Source organism: Saccopteryx bilineata, chromosome 2 (assembly GCF_036850765.1).
Source record: "Saccopteryx bilineata isolate mSacBil1 chromosome 2, mSacBil1_pri_phased_curated, whole genome shotgun sequence".
NCBI lineage: Eukaryota > Metazoa > Chordata > Mammalia > Chiroptera > Emballonuridae > Saccopteryx > Saccopteryx bilineata.
In genome coordinates, this window is record NC_089491.1 from 258444259 (window position 1) to 258463970 (window position 19712).

The following is a 19712-nucleotide window of genomic DNA, read 5'->3' on the forward strand; positions in this document are numbered from 1 at the left end:
CAGCCCCTGCTTTTTCTCTTTCCGAAAAAACAACAACAAAAAACAAAAAGACATTTGAATGCCTACTATGTTCTACTCACTGTACCAAGTAATTTGCATAGATAATTTATTTTATTTAATCTCCACAATGACCCTGTGAGATAGATAGTACTATTGTTATCAGCATTTTGAAGAAGAAATGAAGATTAGCACAATGATGGATTCCTAGCAAATAAGTGGCAGAGCTAGGATCGAAACCCAGGGGGATTAGTCAGTTTAGGCTACTGTAATGAATCCCATAGACCAGGAGGCTTAAACCACAGAAATTAATTTTACTCAGAGTCTGGAAGCTCGAAGTCCGAGATCAAGGTGACAGCATGGTTGGTTTCAGTTTCTGGGGAGGAATGTCTTCCTGACTTGTTCATGGCAGCCTTCTTTCTAGCTTTCTCACAGGGCCTTTGCCCAATGCATGAGTGTGAGAAGAGTGAACAAGGTAGCTCTCCAGTATCTTTTCTTATAAGGACACTAATCCTATTGGATCAGGGCTCCACCTTTGACCTCATCTAACCCTAATTACTTCCCTAGAGGCACCATCTCCAAATATAGCCACATTGGGGGTGAGGAGTTCAACATAAGAATTTGGAAGGGAAAAAAAAAAAGAATTTGGAAGGGAGTGGGGACACACTTGGTCCATAACCCCATGCCTTTCTGACACCAGAGCAGACATAGTTTCCAATTAGTCAAGACTCTGATTTGCTCTGACACAATGTTAGGAATGATGTGGAGTTAGGAGGTAGGTGCTTAATTTGTTCCACTGAGTCAGAAACTTTAAACCAAATAGGGCTGCTAACTTCTCAGACTTCTAGAAGCACACTCCCATAGGGCTTTGTCAAGGGACACTTGAAAGTGTTCCTGGCACTCTGATTGGGTATTTCAGTTGGCTAGAGTTGTCCAGATACAGCAAGGTTGCGGGTTCAATCCTGAGTCAGGCCACATACAAGAATTAACCAATGAACACATAAATAAGTGGAACAACAAATTGATGTCCCCCTCTTCCTCTCTAAAATCAATAATTAAAAAAAAAAATCTTGCCTGACCTGTGGTGGCGCAGTGGATCAAGCGTCGACCTGGAATGCTGAGGTCGCAGGTTCAAAACCTTGGGCTTGCCTGGTCAAGGCACATATGGGAGTTGATGCTTCCAGCTTCTCCCCCCTGTCTCTCTCTCCTCTCTCTCTCTCTCTCTCTCTCTCTCTCTCTCTCTCTCTCTCCTCTCTAAAATGAATAAATAAAATAAAAAAAAAAGATACTTAAAAAAAAATCTTAAATAAAAACCAAATGTGGCCTGACTAGGTGGTGGCGCAGTGGATAGAGCATGGGACTGGGATGCGGAGGATCCACATTCGAGACCCTGAAGTTGCCAGCTTGAGCACAGGTTCATCTGGTTTGAGCAAAGCTCACCAACTTGGACCCAAGGTCGCCGGCTCGAGCAAGGGGTTACTCAGTCTGCTGTAGCCCCATGGTCAAGGCACATATGAGAAAGCAATCAATGAACAACTAAGGTGTTGCAATGAAAAACTAATGATTGATGCTTCTCATCTCTGTTCCTGTCTGTCTGTCCCTATGTATCCCTCTCTCTGACTCTGTCAGTGTAAAAATTAAACAAAACAAACAAACAAAAACAAAAAACAAAGCAATGAAAAACTAATGATTGATGCTTCTCATCTCTGTTCCTGTCTGTCTGTCCCTATCTATCCCTCTCTCTGACTCTGTCAGTGTAAAAATTAAACAAAACAAACAAACAAACAAAAAACAAAAAGAAAAGTGTTACTAGCCTTAGAAGTCCAGCTAAACTTAGAGTTTAGACTAAAAGAAAGAATTTTTAAAAAGGGGGAATAAAAAGTAATCCACCAACTTAGAAATAAAGTTCTTGCCCTGGCCAGTTGGCTCAGCAGTAGAGCGTCGGCCTAGCGTGCGGAGGACCCGGGTTCGATTCCCGGCCAGGGCACACAGGAGAAGCGTCCGTTTGCTTCTTCACCCCTCCACCGCGCTTTCCTCTCTGTCTCTCTCTTCCCCTCCCGCAGCCAAGGCTCCATTGGAGCAAAGATGGCCCGGGCGCTGGGGATGGCTCTGTGGCCTCTGCCCCAGGCGCTAGAGTGGCTCTGGTCGCAACATGGCGATGCCCAGGATGGGCAGAGCATCGCCCCCTGGTGGGCAGAGCGTCGCCCCTGGTGGGCGTGCCGGGTGGATCCCGGTCGGGCGCATGCGGGAGTCTGTCTGACTGTCTCTCCCTGTTTCCAGCTTCAGAAAAAATGAAAAAAAAAAAAAAAAAAAAAAAAGAAATAAAGTTCTTTTTATTTATTCCCTAAGTCAGAAATGATTTTCTGGAAAGTCCAGTGATCTTTCCAGTTGATGGCAACAGGTAAGGGAAAGCTTCTTTGAAGTTCCTCCAGAGATGTAATATATATATATATATATATATATTTTTGTATTTTTCTTAAGTTGGAAATGGGGAGGCTGTCAGACAAGACTCCTGCATGCGCCTGACCGGGATCCACCTGGCATGCCCACCAGGGGGCAATGCTCTGCCCATCTGGGGCGTTGCTCTGCTGCAACCAGAGCCATTCTAGTGCCTGAGGCAGAGGCCACAGAGCCATCCCCAGCACCTGGGCAAACTTTGCTCCAATGGAGCCTTGGCTTCAGGAAGGGAAGAGAGAGACAGAGAGGAAGGAGAGGGGGAGGGTGCAAAAGCAGATGGGCGCTTCTCCTGTGTGCCCTGGCTGGGAGTCACACCTGGGACTCCCGCACGCCAGGCTGACGCTCTGCCACTGAGCCAACCGGCCAGGGCCCAGAGATGTAATTTGAGGCAGTATTTTTTTTTTTTTGTATTTTTCTGAAGCTGGAAACAGGGAGAGACAGTCAGACAGACTCCCGCGTGCGCTCCACCGGGATCCACCCGGCACACCCACCAGGGGCGACGCTCTGCCCACCAGGGGGCATCGCTCTGCCGAGACCAGAGCCACTCTAGCGCCTGAGGCAGAGGCCAAGGAGCCATCCCCAGCGCCCGGGCCATCTTTGCTCCAATGGAGCCTTGGCTACGGGAGGGGAAGAGAGATACAGAGAAGAAGGAGGGGGGGGTAGAGAAGCGGGCGCTTCTCCTATGTGCCCTGGCCGGGAATCGAACCCGGGTCCCCCGCACGCCAGGCCGACGCTCTACCGCTGAGCCAACCGGCCAGGGCCTGAGGCAGTATTTATCTGATTTCTTTTTGTGGTCAGATTGGTTTGGTCCTGATCATTGTTCTGAAAAAGGAATAAAGATTGTCTACGGAAGTGTATCAGTCTTTTCATTTCCTTCTTTGCAAAAGTATCCAAATTAATCAGGATATTTGCTTGCATTGTACTTATTTACTTAAAGGACTCCCTGTATATTTTCAGATAAGTAACTCATTCTCCTTATAAACTGTAAGGGGTTGGAGATTATATTGATATTCTCAAGTACCATTAAACCAGACAGCTGCTGCTTGACCAGGCAGTGGTACAGTGGATAGAGTGTTGGCCTGGGATGCAGAGGACCCAGGTTCGAAACCCTGAGGTCACCAGCTTAGGTATGGGCTCATCCTGCTTGAGCGTGGGGTTGCCAGCTTGAAGGTGGGATCAAAGATATGACCCCATGGTCAATGGCTTGAGCCCAAGGTCACTGGCTTGAGCAAGGGTTCACTGGCTAGGTTGGAGTCTCCCAGTCATGGCACATATGAGAAAGTAATCAATGAACAACTGAAGTGCTGCAACGAAGAATAGATAACTCATCTCTATCCCTTCCTGTCTGTCCCTCTCGCTAAAAAAACAAACAAAAAATAAAAAAACAAATCACACAGCTGCTGTGGTCAATTGTCCTTCAAAAGATTTATAAATCCTCAAATGTTACTGAGTTTAAGTGGACCAGGAATCATTAGATATAAATTATTAGACAAGAACGAGGGATGAGCTGCTGCTGTTTGAATTTCTGCTAGCATGTAAACTGTAGTTCAGAATCTTGAATTTTTACAATTATAAACAAGCAATCCTCTCCAAGAGTTTGAATGTTGTTGTTTCCTGGAATTTTTAAATCAGAATTTTCTATTTTAATCTCCTTTGATCCAGAGACTTAAAAAATACTTTGTTATTCCTGGAAATGAATCAAGAACTAAAACTGAATTTTCAAAGATCCAAAAGGGGAAGTAGTGTTGCTTTGGGCTGGGTTAGAAGAACATGGAAATCATAAGAGACTGTCAACTGTTCAGAGAAATTTCAAGTGCCTTACCCCAAGGTGGAGCTGAAAATATGGTTATCAGACTGATTCTTTTTTTTTTTTTGTATTTTTCTTAAGTTGGAAACGGGGAGGCAGTCAGACAGACTCCCGTATGCACCCGGCCGGGATCCACCCGGCATGCCCACCAGGGGGCGATGCTCTGCCCATCTGGAGCTTCACTCTGCTGCAGTCAGAGCCATTCTAGCACCTGAGGCAGAGGCCAGCAGCCATCCTTTGCTCCAATGGAGCCTTGGCTGCGGGAGGGGAAGAGAGAGACAGTGAGGAAGGAGAGGGGGAGGGGTGGAGAAGCAGATGGGCGCTTCTCCTGTGTGCCCTGGCTGAGAATCGAACCTGGGACTCCCGCACGCCAGCAGACTGATTCTTGATAATATTAACTACATTTTGAATATAGGCCAGAGACTATTAGGCAGCTTTGCATGTTTACGAAACAGAATGCTCTGAAGCCATGCTAAAAAGAGAACTATTAGTAAAAGAAAATGTGGTTGTAGGGCAAAGGTTTGCAAGCCCATAGCCAAATTTAGCCCCGTGCCTATATTTTAAATATTGGTAAAGTGTTACAATGGCAAGTTGAGTGGTTTCAACAGAGGCAGTATGGCTCACAAAACCTAAAATATTTATGACCTGGCCCTTTGTAGAAACTTTGCCAAACCCCTCCTTTAGGGCCTCAAGTTGGCCCCCTCCCCCTTCCTCCTCCATTGGTTTAGCTGGGAGCATGGTGTTTCAGGGTCACATGAAACACTGATCACTCACCCTCTGGCTAGGCTGTTTCCAATGGCATGGCAAAGTTTGCCATCCATTAATGCTTGAGCACAGGTTTAATTAAGATGATATAAACAGTTAAAGCATATGTAGTCTCAATTAGCAGAAGCCAGGAAAAAATTATACAAGAACTTTATTTTTTAAAATTTACTATTAGCAACAATTTAGAGAGGAATCTTCTTTAACTTGATCTTTTCTTCTACATTTGAAAAGTATCTCATCTTTGTTAAAATTTCCTTGGCTTTTTCTAAATCATCTGAAATAAACAGAGACATTAGTGTGAGACTTCATTTCAAGCAAGAATTAAAACTAAGATGAAAGCAGCTGGCCTAAAATTGAGCCCTGGCCTCTGTGGAGGGCTGACCAATTACTCAGTAAGTCTGAGGAAGAGAGGGAGAATATTTGGATTATTAGGGGGAAAGAGGGTCTAATCAAAAGGAGGCAAAAGCATTCTTATTTACAGGGTTCAGACTTGAAATAAGAGAAGCTGATTTTCTCCAGGACAGTCCTTAAGTAATAAATGGGTTTTTTAAAGAGTTTCTAACGTACATGGTGTTCTAACCCTGAGGAAGATGGGAAAGCATGGGGAAGAGCTGTCTCTCTATTTCATTTCTAGAACTGAAGCTTGTAAACCAGTGGTTCTTGACTGGGGGAGATTTTGTGCTCACTGGGACATTGGCAGTGTCTGGAGAGATTTTTGGTTGTCTCAACTGGGAAGGTGATACAGCCATCTAATGGGTAGAGTTCAGGGGCATTACTAAACATCCTACAATGTACAGGACAGCCCCCTACAACAGAATATCTGGCCCAACACACTGGTAGTACCAATGTTGAGAAACCCTAACTTAGAAACACGTAAAACTAAATAATATACTGTCGTATTCATATATGGTTAAAACTGTCAAGAAAAGCATGGAGATGATTAACACAAAAATCAAGAATGCTTATGGTGGAAGGGGGATGCAATTGTAAAGGGTCCAAAGGGGGCTTGGAGAGTAGTGGTCATGTTCTATGTATATTTTATATTTTAATTAAAAAATATTTTTAAAAAACTTTCTTTTTAAATGTTTATTGATTTTAGAGAGCAAGCGGGAGATAGAGAAAGGAACATCAATCTTCCTGTATGTGCTCTGATTAGGCATCAAACTGGTAACCTCTGCTCCTCCAGATGATGCTCTAACCCACTGAGCTATCCAGCCAGGGTGAATTTTTAAATTGTTATTTAGTGTGCATGTGCACGCTAGAAAGAAAGAAACAGAGAGAGAGAGAGAGAGAGAGAGAGAGAGAGAGAGAAATAGGAAGGAATGAGAAGCATCAACTCGTAGTTGTGTCACTTTAGTTGTTCACTGATTGTTTTTCATGCATGCCTTGATGGAGGAAGGGCGGGGTCAGGTCAAGCCAGCAACCATTGGGCTCAAGATATCCACCATGGGGTCATACCTCTGCTCCTGCACTCAAGCTGGTGACCCTGTGCTCAAGCTGGCGAGCCTGTGTTCTAGTCTGCAACCTCAGGGTTTTGAACCTGAGACCTCAGTGTCCCAGGTTGATGTTCTATCCAACGCACCATCACCGGTCAGGCTACAATTAGTTTTTAGAGAGGTGAGGAGGATGGAATGAACTGCCAGGGGCACTGAGTTCAGGACCACAATCTTGGTTTCAGATTGCTTTCTGGTTCCAAGGTTCTGTCCCAGAAAAGCTCTTATCAGACTATACTATAATCATTGCTGAGACTTGCTCTTTGGATTTTGGGAGGTAGCTCTGATTCCTTACAATAACTTCCCTTTATCTGGGCTACCCTGAGTGGCTTTCTGCTTCCTGCATTCAGATGAACCTTATGCTAAAGGGCCATTTTTCTCTAGCTAAGGAGTAGTAACAGTCAGGAATGGATAGAAAGGTTGTTCTTGCTTAAAAACAGCTAGAAATGGATATTGTCTCTTCACTCTGAGAGTCAGAACAGAGGGGACAAAGATGAAAATTCCATATTTGTAATTCAGGCAGAGCTTTGCCATGGGCTTCTTATTCTGTGCTTTGTAGAAAGAGGGGTGTGCAGGCTTTGCCAAATGTTGAATGTACAACCCTGCCCTTGGAATCTACCTGTGTTGGCTTCAGCCCACATCTTTCACCTTATTTTTACTTGTTACAGGGGAATGAAAGCACTTTCTCTTTAATCTAATCTTTCATGGGCATCACTGTTTTTGGTACACAGCTTGTTTCTGCAGCAAGACTGTGAACTCTGAAGGTAAAAATGTCCACTCATTTATATTTAATACCTCCCATGTAAGTATAAGATGGGTATGTAACAGCACTTGTTGACTGGATGTTTATACCTCAGTGCTTACAATTTCTTTCCATTTCTGAGAAAGTCAAGAAATGAAGACAGTACCTTGTTCAAAAGCTCTGCTAACACTGTCAGTCAATTCCTTTTGTTTAGCTGAAAAAGAAAACCATAACCTTAATTTTTCTATTTAAATAGACTCATCATATGAAGACACCACTTCTTGGTTTAAGGCTGCATTCCAAAGAGGTAGGGATGCTAAAGGTCCAACCTCTAGACAAAATTGGTTTCAGTATGTATACTCTAGGAAAAAATGCTACCTGAATTATTACGATGAGCAATATGTATTCTTTTTTTCTGTATTTTTTTCTGAAGTGAGAAGCAAGGAGGCAGAGAGATAGACTCCCACATGCGCCTGACTGGGATCCATCCGGCATACCCACTAAGGGGCAATGCTTTGCCTATCTGGGGAGTTGCTCTGTTGCAACTGGAGCCATTCTAGCACCTGGGGAGGAGGGCATGGAGCCATCCTCAGCATCTGGCCAACTCTGCTCCAATGGAGCCTTGGCTGTGGGAGGGGAAGAGAAAGATAAAGGAGAGGGGGAGGGGTGGGGAAGCAGATAGGTGCTTCTCCTATGAGCTCTGGCTGGGAATTGAACTTGGGCCATCTACACGCTGGGCCAATGCTCTACCACTGGGCCAACTGGTCAGGGCTGCAATATATATTCTTTATATCCCTTTTTCCCTTAACCATGGAAAAGTGCTCATAATAGCATAAAAAATACATTTTCTGGTATTTTATTTTTTTACCTCTAACAATAGATTCAATCTCTTTCATGGCAGCTTCACTTTGAGCTTCGGAGAGTTTTTCATTGATGTCTATTATTTCCATGAGGAATTGCCTGTCCATTTCATAATCTGTTCCTTCAGGAATCTCTACTCCATGGAGCTTTAGCTATTGTGACATAAAGCAGGGAAAATAAGTTTTGTTTAAGAAACTATGACAACATCATAAATCCTGCTCACCTTTCTGAACAGAATACTATTCTGTTCAGAAACAGACTAATAATGAAACTTAGACTGAGAAAGGAATGCTTGGACAGGATCCCTTTCTGCTACTTAGAGGTGTGTGACTCTGGAGGAGCCATTCTTCCACTTGTGAGTTTAAATTAGATATTTGTAAGGATTCTATTAAATTAAAATTCTAAGGTACTTACCACCCTTTCCCCTTACCCCCCCCAAATATACTTTCGTAAAAGCCAATGCCATCCAATTCTTTCTATAAATTCTTGAAATTTATAGAAAATGGTTTTTAAAAATGCAATTGGGCAAGTAAGATTTACAAAGAATATTCAGGGAAAACTATGCTTATGTAGTATCATTGGGTCCCTGGACTTAAACTCTCCTGTGCCAAATACAGGGGAGCAGCTGTCCCTTAGTGCTATGGATACCAGGTAGTCACACATAGAAGGGTTGGAAAATCACCTTACAAGGTATACTCCCCTGCTCAGGGGGGCCAGAAGAGTCTTATAGGCATCATTCACCAGGGTCGAATGCTTTTCTGAGAAGTCCTTTTCAGTCTGTTAGTGGAGATAAAGATAGTCTTACTACCATCCAAATCAGCCATCTTATATTACCAAACTCTTTCACAAAATACTGATGGGCAGGGACCTATGAAAGTGGCCAAAGTAGAACTAATGTGGGATGAACTATATTTACTTTCAATTGATGGGTTTTAATTCTACAGAACAGGTCCAGGGCCTGGCTGGCTGGGGTCTGGTTGCCACATGGTGGAGCTGGCTGTCCACCTCTGTCCCTGGTAATCACATAACTGCACAGCTAATGCTACCCTCCCCAGGGATATGATTAAGGGTGGCCAATAGACTACCTGAGACCTCTGGCTGAAGAAATCTGGGTGGACAAGACGCTGTAGTTGCTGGTACCTACGCTGAAGCTTTGCAGTATCAACTCTGAAGGAACGGTTGCTGGAAGGAAATTGGAAGATGAAATTCATGCATCAAATACTTTATAGATTTGTATATTATGGGTCTGGTTCTCATTCCCATGGGAGAATATGCAATAAGTACGCAGACAGTGATAATTCACAAAAGTAGTAGGTGCTGTGAAGAAAAATAAAATAGGGTTAGAGGGAGTGGTAGATATGGTGGACCAAGATGGCATTTGAGCTGTGACCTGAATAATGATGATGAGCAATCAGAGATCACAGGAGTCATCCAGACAGAGGAAACCTGGTAATTTGGCACCCTTAAAGAACTTGAAAGGTTAGTTTTGTTATTGTAGCCCCTCATAAGTGCTCAATGACAGGTGGGAGCAGACCACTGAGTTAAGAGGAAGGGGTATTACTGAGTCCCACCCTATCTTTCTAAGGCCAGGGTCCCTTCATTTCTTTTACCCACATTGTTTTATCCCTTTCTATTCCCAGAGCCTGCACCATCTCATCAGTTTAGCTCTGCCCAAACTTCACCACCTCTCCAAGCTCCTCAACCTTCAGAGGAAAATAAGAAAAACACCCTTTTCTCAGACCCTCTCCCTCCAATTCTTTCTCCTTGAACTCCAACCACAATATTAAAGTTTTTTCCATGTTTCTGCCCCTTTGAATAATACCTAGTACTCCTTTCTTAAAAGTTTCAACCGGGCCCTGGAGGGGTGGCTCAAGTGAACAAAGCGTCCTCCTCCGTGCAGGGAGGGTGAGATCCCAGTCAGGGCACGTACAGGAGAGGCAATCAATGAGTGCGCACAACTAAATGGAACAACAGGTTGATGCTTCTCTCTCTCTCGCTCCCTTCCTCTCTCTAAAATCAACAGAAAAATAAAAAACTTTCAACCCAACTTTTTTTTTTTTTTTTTACAGAGGCAGAGAGAGTCAGAGTGGGAGGGATAGACAGGGACGGAGAGATGAGAAGCAATCATTAGTTTTTCGTTGTCCATTGCAACACCTTAATTGTTTATTGATTGCTTTCTCATATGTGCCTTGACCGCGGGCCTTCAGCAGACCGAGTAACCCCTTGCTCGAGCCAGCGACCTTGGGTCCAAGCTGGCGAGCTTTTTGCTCAAGTCAGATGAGCCCGCGCTCAAACTGGCAACCTCGGGGTATCGAACCTGGGTCCTCCGCATCCTAGTCTGACGCTCTATCCACTGCGCCACCGCCTGGTCAGGGTCAACCCAACTTTAATCGTTCTTGACCCCATCCCTCAATCTCCTAAGGCCCCTCAAGGAACCCTTCCTCAGGCCCCGCCCCTCAAGTCTCCCTCCCTGTAGCCTCCATCCCTCAAAGCCCTTCCCTCAGGTCCGCTCCTCAATTTCCTCTTTTTCAGGTCACAACTCATCCACCATTCTCCCAAGCCCCATCCCCATCCCCATCCCCATCCTCTGGTCTCTATAGTTCCGCCCACCTATCTAACCGCTCCCACCCTCTCCTTCCCAAACCTGATCGGCCCTTCTCTCTCGCACGGTAGGTCCTGACGTCTCTCTTGCTATGAGCGTTTCCCGAAACTGCCTCCCGTACCAGTCCATAAGGCTGAAGTGGTCTCGTGTGAGGTCAGGCGGCTGCAGCGCCTGGCACTGTGGACAGAAGAACGTGTTCCCCGCAGTGGGACCCCCTGGGCCGCCGCAGTTCCAACACTGGGAGGAGTTATTTCCGGCTATCGACGCAGCATTGTAGCTTAGCGGTCTCCTTCCGAGGACTCCGGTCAGCCACAACCTCCACACCCGGGGAAAGGCCCAAGTCCTCCCGCCCCACATTTGGCCCACCGCCTATTTCTCTGCGGTCACCTGGGTGAAGGGGGAACCGGAGAGAGCGTCCAACAGACTGGTGCTGCTGCTGATTGGCTGGAGAGCTGAGGAGGCGGGATCACCCGGGGAAATCCGGATTCTGAGTCCCGCTCTATTTTTTTAAACTACAACTCCCAGCAAGCAGTGAGGCTACGCTTGGACGGCCACATCCGCTGCTCCTCATTGGTCCGGCAACGGCGGAGGGGTGTTTTGATTGGTTGAGGGTGGAGTTTGTATCTGTTTAGCGCCACGGCGCTGGCTGCTGCTGCTGTGAGTGTTGTTGGGTCCATGTGTGCTTGCAGGGTGAGTCTTCGTGGGAAACTGTCCTTGGGTGTTTGTGGATTCGAATCCCGTCCTCAGGGTATTAATGCGAACTGCATCTCCCGAGCTTCCCCTTTATTCTCTTTTTCAGCTAGGGCGAGGTTGGGAGAGGAACGCGTGGGTGAGTGACTCTTCCTTCTTTGTAATGAACTTGCGGGTGAAGTTTTATTTCCCCTGTTATTTGCAAGCTGAAACTGGCCCAGACGTGCAAGATAAGAAGCAACAAAGTTGTGCTCTTCAAAATCAGAGCGAAGTTGCTTTGTAAAGAGTTCTAAATATGTTAGCAATTATTATCGTACTTTAGGTTTCACCTCGAAAATACATATTGAGAATCCACTCTTAGCTGCTGGACACTGCAGGGAATTGGAAACACACTGACCTGTGTAGGAGGATTCCCTGCAAGCATACATAAGTAAGTGTGTGGAATGGGATGGTGAGAGGGTTGGAGAACACTACTCTTACTTTGCACTAGGTTTCTATTGAAAAAAATTGTGTTGCTCTTGTAAGGTGCTGTTGGATTCTTTGGGACTCGAATTCCGTTCTCCCAATTTTCAAGCATTGTTGAGGGAGGGCCGTTCATGCATCATCTCATTTAATCCTCACTTTATCAGGTAAGGTTCCAAGAAATTGTGATCTACTTAAAGGCCATGCAAAGATTTTACTCAGGCATCTGACTCCAGACCTATCTGCCTCTAACCACTCCACTGTATTTTGTCCTCATGGCTGTGGCTAGTGTGATCCTGGCCTGGTTGATACTTATTTATCATAAGCAGTGGTAGTTAACCTCTTGACAACACTGTCTTTTGCCAGTTTTCAGGGCTGAGAAGTTTTGCTCAAAAAACTGCAGAAGGACACAGACTGACTGAGGTAGTATTAATGCAGTTGGAGCGGCACACTCAGCTCTGGCACCGCCTTCCTGGTGTGCTTTATGGAAAACTCATGAGGACCTTTGTATCTAGAAAGCTGTTTAAATGCAGTCAGTGTGAGTATTGCTTACTATGTTCTCTTGGAGGAGTAGTCTGAATGGGGACCAGGCAAGAAAGTACCTTTAAAAAATAGTCAGATTAGGGATTTAAAGTTAGGGGTTGACTTTATTGTAGGTTCTATTATTAGAGTTTAACAGTTCATATATTCTAAACAAGGGTGGGACCCTCTACTGTGTTCTATAGCTCAAAGAATGGTTTCTGTAAGATTCAGAAGGGCTGGCAGGCCTTTTAGGATGCTGAAAAGATGAGCTCATGGTTACTTAGCATCACAAAAGGCAAGGTGGAATTGTTTATAGCAGTCTTCTTTGTGTTCTGCCTCCTTAATGGCCCACCGTTTAGCTGTTGGGGAATCTCTATAATCAGCCCACCGAAGTTGGTCCGTACCTTGAAGTGGTTTGGGGGAGGGGGGTATAAATGAGCTTTTATGTAAATACCCTCCCTAGAGGGTGCAACTAATGACTGAAGTTTCTATTTGCCCATTTTCTACCCCAATCCACCAGGTTTTTCTTTCCTCTTCTTACTTTTCCCAAACATCTGTGACATTTAAGTATAGTGTTAATTGTATTATTGAGTACATTTTAGATTTCTTTCTAATTTTTAAATTTTGAGTGAATGTAAGCTGTTATGAGTCTCTTCCTTCTCCCCAACTCAGTTTCATTTCTTTTTACTTATTTGTAGCTTTCAAATTATTTTATTTCTTTCTCCTGTGATTTGTGGCTGTCAGACAAAAAAACCAATACAGTGAAAGTGACCTGTTGGAAAGCTCAGCTTAGAAGAAGTATAGATCCAGACTGTTAGGATTTTAATTTTTGCAGAGCATGCTTGACCTGGATTAAAAAAAAATTTTTTTTTATTTACTGATTTGAGAGAGAGAGAGAGAGAGACAGAGAGAGAGGCTGGAGTGGAGGTAGGGGAGTGGGAAGCATCAACTTGCAATTGCTTTTCCTATGTGTCTTGACTCGGCAAGCCCAGAGCCTCCAACTGGTTGTGCCACCACAGGTCAACTGTTTTTCTTCCCCATTTTTTTTCACTTTTTAATTTTATTTATTTTATTTTTTAATTTATTCATTTTTAGAGAGGAGAGAGAGAGAGAGAGAAAGGGGGGAAGAGCAGAAAGCATCAATTCCCATATGTGCCTTGACTGGGCAAGCCCAGGGTTTTGAACCAGCAACCTCAGCATTCCAGGTTAAAGCTTTATCCACTGCACCACCACAGGTCAGGGTTTTTTTCATCTTTTTAAAAGACTTTATTCATTTTAGAGAGGAGAGAGAGAAGGGAGGAGGTGCAGGAAGCATCAACTCTCATATGTGCCTTAACCCCGCAGCCCAGGGTTTGGAACCAGTGATCTCAGCGTTCCAGGTTGACACTTTACCCACTGCACCACCACAGGTTTTTTTTCTATTGTACTATGCTGTTGGTCAAATAAGCTTTTAAGTATGATATATGTTTGCTCACTTACAGTTTGCATTGGGTGTGGGGGACAGGCTGTAAGCTGGCAGGGTGGCTATAGCCTAAGGCTTAGTTTTAAGACTAAGCTTTTCCCCACATCCTTGACTGTTGCATGATGTGGGGTGGCGCACTCTCATGAGGAATCCCATTATGCCTCAGATAAGTGACTTTGTATCAGAGACTTCCTTGTTTGTACATTGGATTAAAGGTTTTGATTTCTACACTATAACGGGGGGGGGGGGTAGATCGGGAGCTTGCTCTCTCTGGGTTCCTAAGATTAGCATTAGAGGAGAGAGAGAGAGAGGCCACATGGAGGAGTCCAGAAGAAGCAGCCAAGATGGCGGAGTGTTGAAGGAGAAGCCAGTTTGTGCAGAGAGAAGGAGATGGGGAACAGGTGAATGAGGCTAGTGAGCTAGAAACCTTTGATTCTAGGAAACTCGGATAAGTCAGTAGCTTTGTGAGCACTGAATGAGTGGGTTTTGGAGCCCAGTGTGTGTTTTTACTTGCCCGCCGGGATTAAAGCTAATGGCCTACCAGTTTTTGGCTCCATTGTTTCATTACCGTCTGTCTGAATCTAATGCGAACCTGCATTGATTCAGAGGCAGCTGTGATGGTGGCTGTGGCTACTGGCTTTACATGTGATCATTCTTCACTCTTGAATTTTAAGTCTTGTTCCTTGAAACTCACCTTATTGTTGGACTTATATTTGAGGTCATGATGTCTCAGGAGATGGATGTGGAGAGCCAGCAGTCCCGTGGCAGCAGTGCCTGCTCGCAGTCCCAGGGTGGTGTCTCGCAGTCCCATGGCCTTTCCTCACAGATACAAGGCTCCTCACAGTCCCAGGGCACATCCAGTTCCTCCACCAGCACAGTGCCAACATCCAGCCAGTCCTCTTACTCCAGCTCGGGGACAGTGAGCTCCTCAGACACAGCATCCACTCAGGAATTGTATTCTATTCCTGAGGACCAAGAACGTGAGGAGCTCGTTTCTGCCCCTTGGGGCCGATTATGGGCCCTTCAGGATGGATTCTCCAATTTTGGTAAGACCCTTTGTTATATAGTGTAATATTAATATTGTGTTCAGAAAAATAATTACAGATATTTGTTGCAGCAGAAAGCTTCAGACATCATCAGTTGTGGGGCCAGAGCAAGTTGATCCAGGCTACAAGCACCTGTACTAAGACTTGAACCTATGTTGGGACCTGTCTTCCTCCCTGCACAAAGACAGCTGGGTGGAGTTTTGGAATTACCTTATTTAAATTTCAAAATAATCTTATGAGAGTATTTTTGACTCTGTCACCGGTTCCGTGGTATTGTTCTGGGGTTCTTGCCTCTTGTCTTCTTGAGAGAAGGATTTCAGATGAGAGGTGCAAATAACGAAGTGAGCAGCAGGGGTTTATTAGCAAAGAGAAAGGACACTTGGAAGATTTCCAAGCTGTTGACTCAGACCTAGTTGAGTGCCCTGCTTGGTTACATAGTTTTGAGAAAGAGAGGAAGGAAGAGAGATAAAAAGCACCAACTCATAGTTTTGGCACTGATTGCTTCTCATAAATGCTTTGACCTGGAGACTCCAGCTGAGCCAGTGACCCCTTGCTCATGGCAGCGACCGTGGTGTCAAACCAGTGACTGGGCTTCAGCAACCTTTGGGCTCAAGCCAGCAACTATGGGATCATGTCAATGATTCCATGCTCAAGCTGGTGAGCCTGTGCTCAAGCTAGCACCTTGGGGTTTTGAACCCTGGTCCTTAGCATCCCAGGTTGAAGCTTTATCCACTTTGCCCGCAGAGGTCAGGCTACAGTAGGCATATTTTTATGCTTGCCTGGGCACCTTCCCTGCTTCCTGGCTCCACCTCCCCAGCTAGTTTGTTTCTGCCCATTGCATGGGCACATCTCTGTCAGTGGTGTGGTCTACACTGTTCATGTTTTGAGGCTACAAAGTGCATACTCTTTTCTATTAGTTTGCCCATTCACGCCTGGCATCCCCAGTGGAAGGTCATGTATCTGCCAGTTGTTTTGTTAGTCTCTTTTCACATGCTCCCCATGGGTGTGTAACTGCTCTAGGCTGTATCAGGAGCTTGAAAACAGCAGTCAGCCATCTGGCTATCAGCTGATGGTTAATGTTTAAGGTTGATATTTCCTTTTCTCTATTTCCTTACCCAGCTCATGTCTGATTAGCTACCTACTCTTTTTTTTTTTTTTTTTTTAAATTCTACTTCATCCCACCTCTACTTTTTTTTTTCCAAATTTTTTCTTAATTTATTCATTTTAGAGAGGAGAGAGAGAGAGAGAGAGAGAGAGAGAGAAGGGGGGAGGAGCTGGAAGCATCAACTCCCATATGTGCCTTGACCAGGCAAGCCCAGGGTTTTGAACTGGCGACCTCAGCATTTCCAGGTCGACGCTTTATCCACTGCGCCACCACAGGTCAGGCCGCTACCTACTCTTAACACCTCCATTTTACTAAAAAGCAAACCGAGACTTAGAAAGAAATTGACTAACTTGTCTACAGTCTTACAGCCAGGAGTTGGTAGAAGAAGTATTTGAACTTAGAACTTTCAGGTTTTAAGCCTGTGTTCTTAACCTGTCATTGTGAAAGGAGTGGGGTAAGAAAGGTAATGAAATTAGTTAGCAGCAAAAGGGGACTGTGGAGCCCAAGGGAAGCTTCTTACTGTGTGAACTGAGTGTGAGAGAAACTGGTAGAGAGATTCAAAACTCTTGAATGGGAAGAAAGTAAGAAGAGTATAAAGGTGAAAGAGCTGTCGAGAGATGAGGATTCAAGTCTTAGCTCTGTCTCTTGCTGGCTCTGTGACCTCAGACAAATGATGCTACAATCCTCATCAGGTAAATGGGAAAATAATGTTAAAGCAAAGGCAAGGGAGATAAACCAAAGGTTGGGATTGAATGAGATCAAAGGGAGAGATGGGTTAACTTTTCCCAGATGCCCTTACTTTTTTCAGTGATATAGGACCCTCTGAGAGGAGGACTATCAGTTTGAACTTCAAAGAGGTCTAGAATCCTGACAAAGAAAAGAACTTAAGTGAACTTTCAACTCACATGTCAAAAACAATGTATCTTCCTCTCCCCACACATCCTCTGTCTGTACTCCTTTTTTCTCTACTAGGAAGAAGGGTCCATCCTTTCTTGGGTTCATATCCCTAATTGTTTCAGTGAGAGCTTTTGGTCCCCTTGCCTTCTATCTTGTTCTTTTGCCCTTCTCCACATATTGGGCAGAGGTCAGAGTGGGCCTTCCATGCATTCTGTGTTCACCAGCCCTGATGAACTTTATGCCCTTCTTTTCCCAACTTCCCAAAGTTCTTGGTTTCTGGTAGAAATGCCATGTTCATTTATTCCTTCCCTTATTTATTAATAGATGCTTATGTCTCCAGTTTTTGTTCTTGCAAGCAAGATGACAGTGAACCGTCCATGTAGTTGTCTTAGTCAGTTGGGCATTTGGGTAGAGCCTGAGTCAGATTGTTGGGTCATAGAGTAGGCATGGCTTTACTTTGTAATGGATACTGCCATATTGCCTTCCAAAAAGGCAGTCCAATCTATCCTTCCTGTCTTGCCTCCTCCAAGAAGCCTCCTTGATTGTCCCAGGCATAGTTGTCTTGACCCTGCATCTGTGCTTCCCCTGTACAGTCGGCCTCCATTGTTGTTTCTATGTTTGCCTCCCCATTAGACTGCAGATTCTTTCCAAGTGATTAATAAAGTGATTAATTTGACTTTTTGAAGAGGTCATATTTGCATTAGGTACAGAATTTTCATCTGACTTGTTTTTTCTCCCAACTACTTCCTAGTATTGGGGATTTCTTTTTCTTTTTTTTAACTAGAGACAGACAGACAGGGAGAGAGATGAGAAGCATCAATTCATAGTTGTGACATTTTAGTTGTTCATTGATTGCTTTCTCATATATACCAAGGGAGCTTCAGCCAAGCTAGTGAACTTGGGTTTCAAGCCAGTCTCCTCTGGGCTCAAGCCAGCGACTATGGGGTCATGTCTATGATCCCACACTCAAGCCAGCGACCTTGGGGTTTCGAACCTGGGTCCACTGCGTCTCAGTGTCTGATGCTCTATCCACTGCGCCACCACCTGGTCAGGCTGGAGCTGTACTTTTAAACAAGAGACCCAAGGCTTCTCTCTTGGATTTTATAAGCAAGATAATTTCCAGTTATGCTCCATACATAAAGGGAAACAAAACAGACTCTCATTATGATAACAGGTAGATGGTTAAGTGGGAGTCTGCTTACACAGAAAACTGAGTGGGAGAAGATAATTTGAATTCTAGACATAGAAACAAAATGGCCATTAAAACCACTGGGAACAGACTGTGCTAAGACTCCAAGACAGGTTTGGCCTGGCATATTTGGGGCAGTGAAAGGAGGCCAATGGGGCTGGCTGGAGTGAACAAGGAAGGGGGCACAAGGTGAGGCTGGAAGAGATCAGGTGGGCTTCTAGCCTGCCTTGAAAAGTAGTGCAGGTACACTAAGTTTGACAGGAAGCCTCAGGAGCTTAACAGGTAGAAAATTATATCATAAGTATTTTTCCAGATGATTAATAAAAATTGTTTGAGGACTTTTAATGACCACTTATTATTTTGTGGTTATATATAACTTATTAAACTCACTGGGAAAGTTTTGTTTCTTTCCCTTATTTTAAATGATATAGCGTCTTGATCAACAAGTCTGATTTTGACTGCTTTCCTAGGCTATTTTCCTACCAGTAGATTTTTGTGAGCAGTTTTTTAAAAAATTTAATTTAATTTAAAAATTTTTTAATTTTTTTGTATTTTTCTGGAGCTGGAAACGGGGAGGCAGTCAGACAGACTTCTGCATGCGCCCGACCGGGATCCACCCGGCATGCCCACCAGGGGGCGATGCTCTGCCCATCCGGGTCGTAGCTCTGTTGCGACCAGAGCCCCTCTAGTGCCTGAGGCAGAGGCCACAGAGCCATCCTCAGCGCCGCCCGGGCAATCTTTGCTCTAATGGAGCCTTGGCTGCGGGAGGGGAAGAGAGAGACAGAGAGGAAAGAGAGGGGGAGGGTTGGAGAAGCAGATGGGTGCTTCTCCTGTGGGCCCTGGCTGGGAATCGAACCCGGGACTCCTGCACGCCAGGCCAACGCTCTACCACTGAGCCAACCTGTCAGGGTTGTGAACAGTTTTTGAAGGTATTGGATACAGGAAATTCAACAGCCCTCTGGCAATGTGCTTTTGTGTTACAGAGTGTTTTAATGACAACTACTGGTTTGGGAGGGATAGAAGCTGTGATTACTGCTTTGATGAGTCACTACTGAAAGGAACGGATAAATACCGGACTTACAGCAAGAAGCACTTTCGGATTTTCAGGGTAGGTGACACACATTTTTTGGAGAGCTGAGAATTCATTTATTACTCTTAGATGTCTTCCCACTATTAGTTCCCGTTGTTAAAATTTTGAAATAAAATGTTCTCTATTTTAGGAAATGGGTCCTAAAAACTGTTTCATTCATTACTCTTAGATGTCTTCCCACGATTAGTTCCCGTTGTTAAAATTTTGAAATAAAATGTTCTCTATTTTAGGAAATGGGTCCTAAAAACTGTTTCATCGCATACATAGAAGACCACAGTGGGAATGGAACTTTTGTAAATAAAGAGCGTGTAGGGAAAGGAAAACGCCTTCCCTTGAGTAACAATTCTGAAATTGCACTTTCAGTGTGGAGTAATAAAGGTAAAACATTATTTTATGTTTATTGGATTTTTTTCCCTCCCATATAAAAGGAAAATTGATATTATATTCTTTGCAGAATATGGCTTAGGTAACTAAAGTAAGTAGGTTAGCCTGACCTGTGGTGGTGCAGTGGATAAAGCATCAACC

General features: G+C 44.5%; 2 protein-coding genes across 11 annotated transcripts in view; one reads left to right on the top strand and one right to left on the bottom strand.

Moving 5' to 3' along the window:
- Nucleotides 1-5160: 5160 nt before the first annotated feature.
- Nucleotides 5161-11141, bottom strand: HSCB (HscB mitochondrial iron-sulfur cluster cochaperone). Of its 3 annotated transcripts, XM_066260237.1 has the most exons (6): nt 10846-11141; nt 9208-9304; nt 8810-8899; nt 8130-8274; nt 7428-7475; nt 5161-5300 (listed from the first exon to the last, which is right to left on the bottom strand). In XM_066260237.1, exons 1-6 carry the CDS (start codon nt 11079-11081, stop codon nt 5209-5211), a joined length of 708 nt encoding a protein of 235 aa, XP_066116334.1. In that variant the 5' UTR covers nt 11082-11141; the 3' UTR covers nt 5161-5208. The 3 variants fall into 3 exon arrangements, with proteins under 3 accessions (XP_066116334.1, XP_066116336.1, XP_066116335.1); XM_066260239.1 differs by lacking the exon at nt 10846-11141 and having other exon boundaries at nt 8805-8899; nt 9263-9297; XM_066260238.1 differs by lacking the exons at nt 5161-5300; nt 7428-7475 and having other exon boundaries at nt 8137-8274; nt 8805-8899; nt 10846-11139.
- A 209-nt stretch (nt 11142-11350) lies between these two features.
- Nucleotides 11351-19712, top strand: part of CHEK2 (checkpoint kinase 2) — a 40763-nt gene continuing 32401 nt past the window's right edge. The window contains exons 1-9 of one of the 8 annotated variants that reach the window (XM_066260243.1): nt 11351-11414; nt 11524-11553; nt 11737-11844; nt 11940-12043; nt 12243-12418; nt 13678-13807; nt 14579-14906; nt 19081-19205; nt 19418-19565. In XM_066260243.1, coding sequence (XP_066116340.1) covers nt 12309-12418; nt 13678-13807; nt 14579-14906; nt 19081-19205; nt 19418-19565 — 841 coding nt within the window. In that variant the 5' untranslated portion in view covers nt 11351-11414; nt 11524-11553; nt 11737-11844; nt 11940-12043; nt 12243-12308. Of the gene's footprint in view, nt 11415-11523; nt 11554-11736; nt 11845-11939; nt 12044-12242; nt 12419-13677; nt 13808-14578; nt 14907-19080; nt 19206-19417; nt 19566-19712 lie in introns of those variants that run through there. The other 7 variants (XM_066260248.1, XM_066260244.1, XM_066260246.1 and 4 more) reach the window with 7 other exon arrangements.

What these genes read in the sequence shown, in the direction of transcription:
- HSCB (XM_066260237.1), bottom strand. Translation starts at nt 11,081, where the DNA reads ATGTGGGGCGGGAGGACTTGGGCCTTTCCCCGGGTGTGGAGGTTGTGG. An exon ending in TGAGCAGGGGAGTATACCTT is followed by an intron (nt 8,275 to 8,809) that starts GTAAGGTGATTT and finishes ATGTCACAATAG; the next exon opens with CTAAAGCTCCATGGAGTAGA. An exon ending in TAGCAGAGCTTTTGAACAAG is followed by an intron (nt 5,301 to 7,427) that starts GTACTGTCTTCA and finishes TGTTTATTTCAG; the next exon opens with ATGATTTAGAAAAAGCCAAG.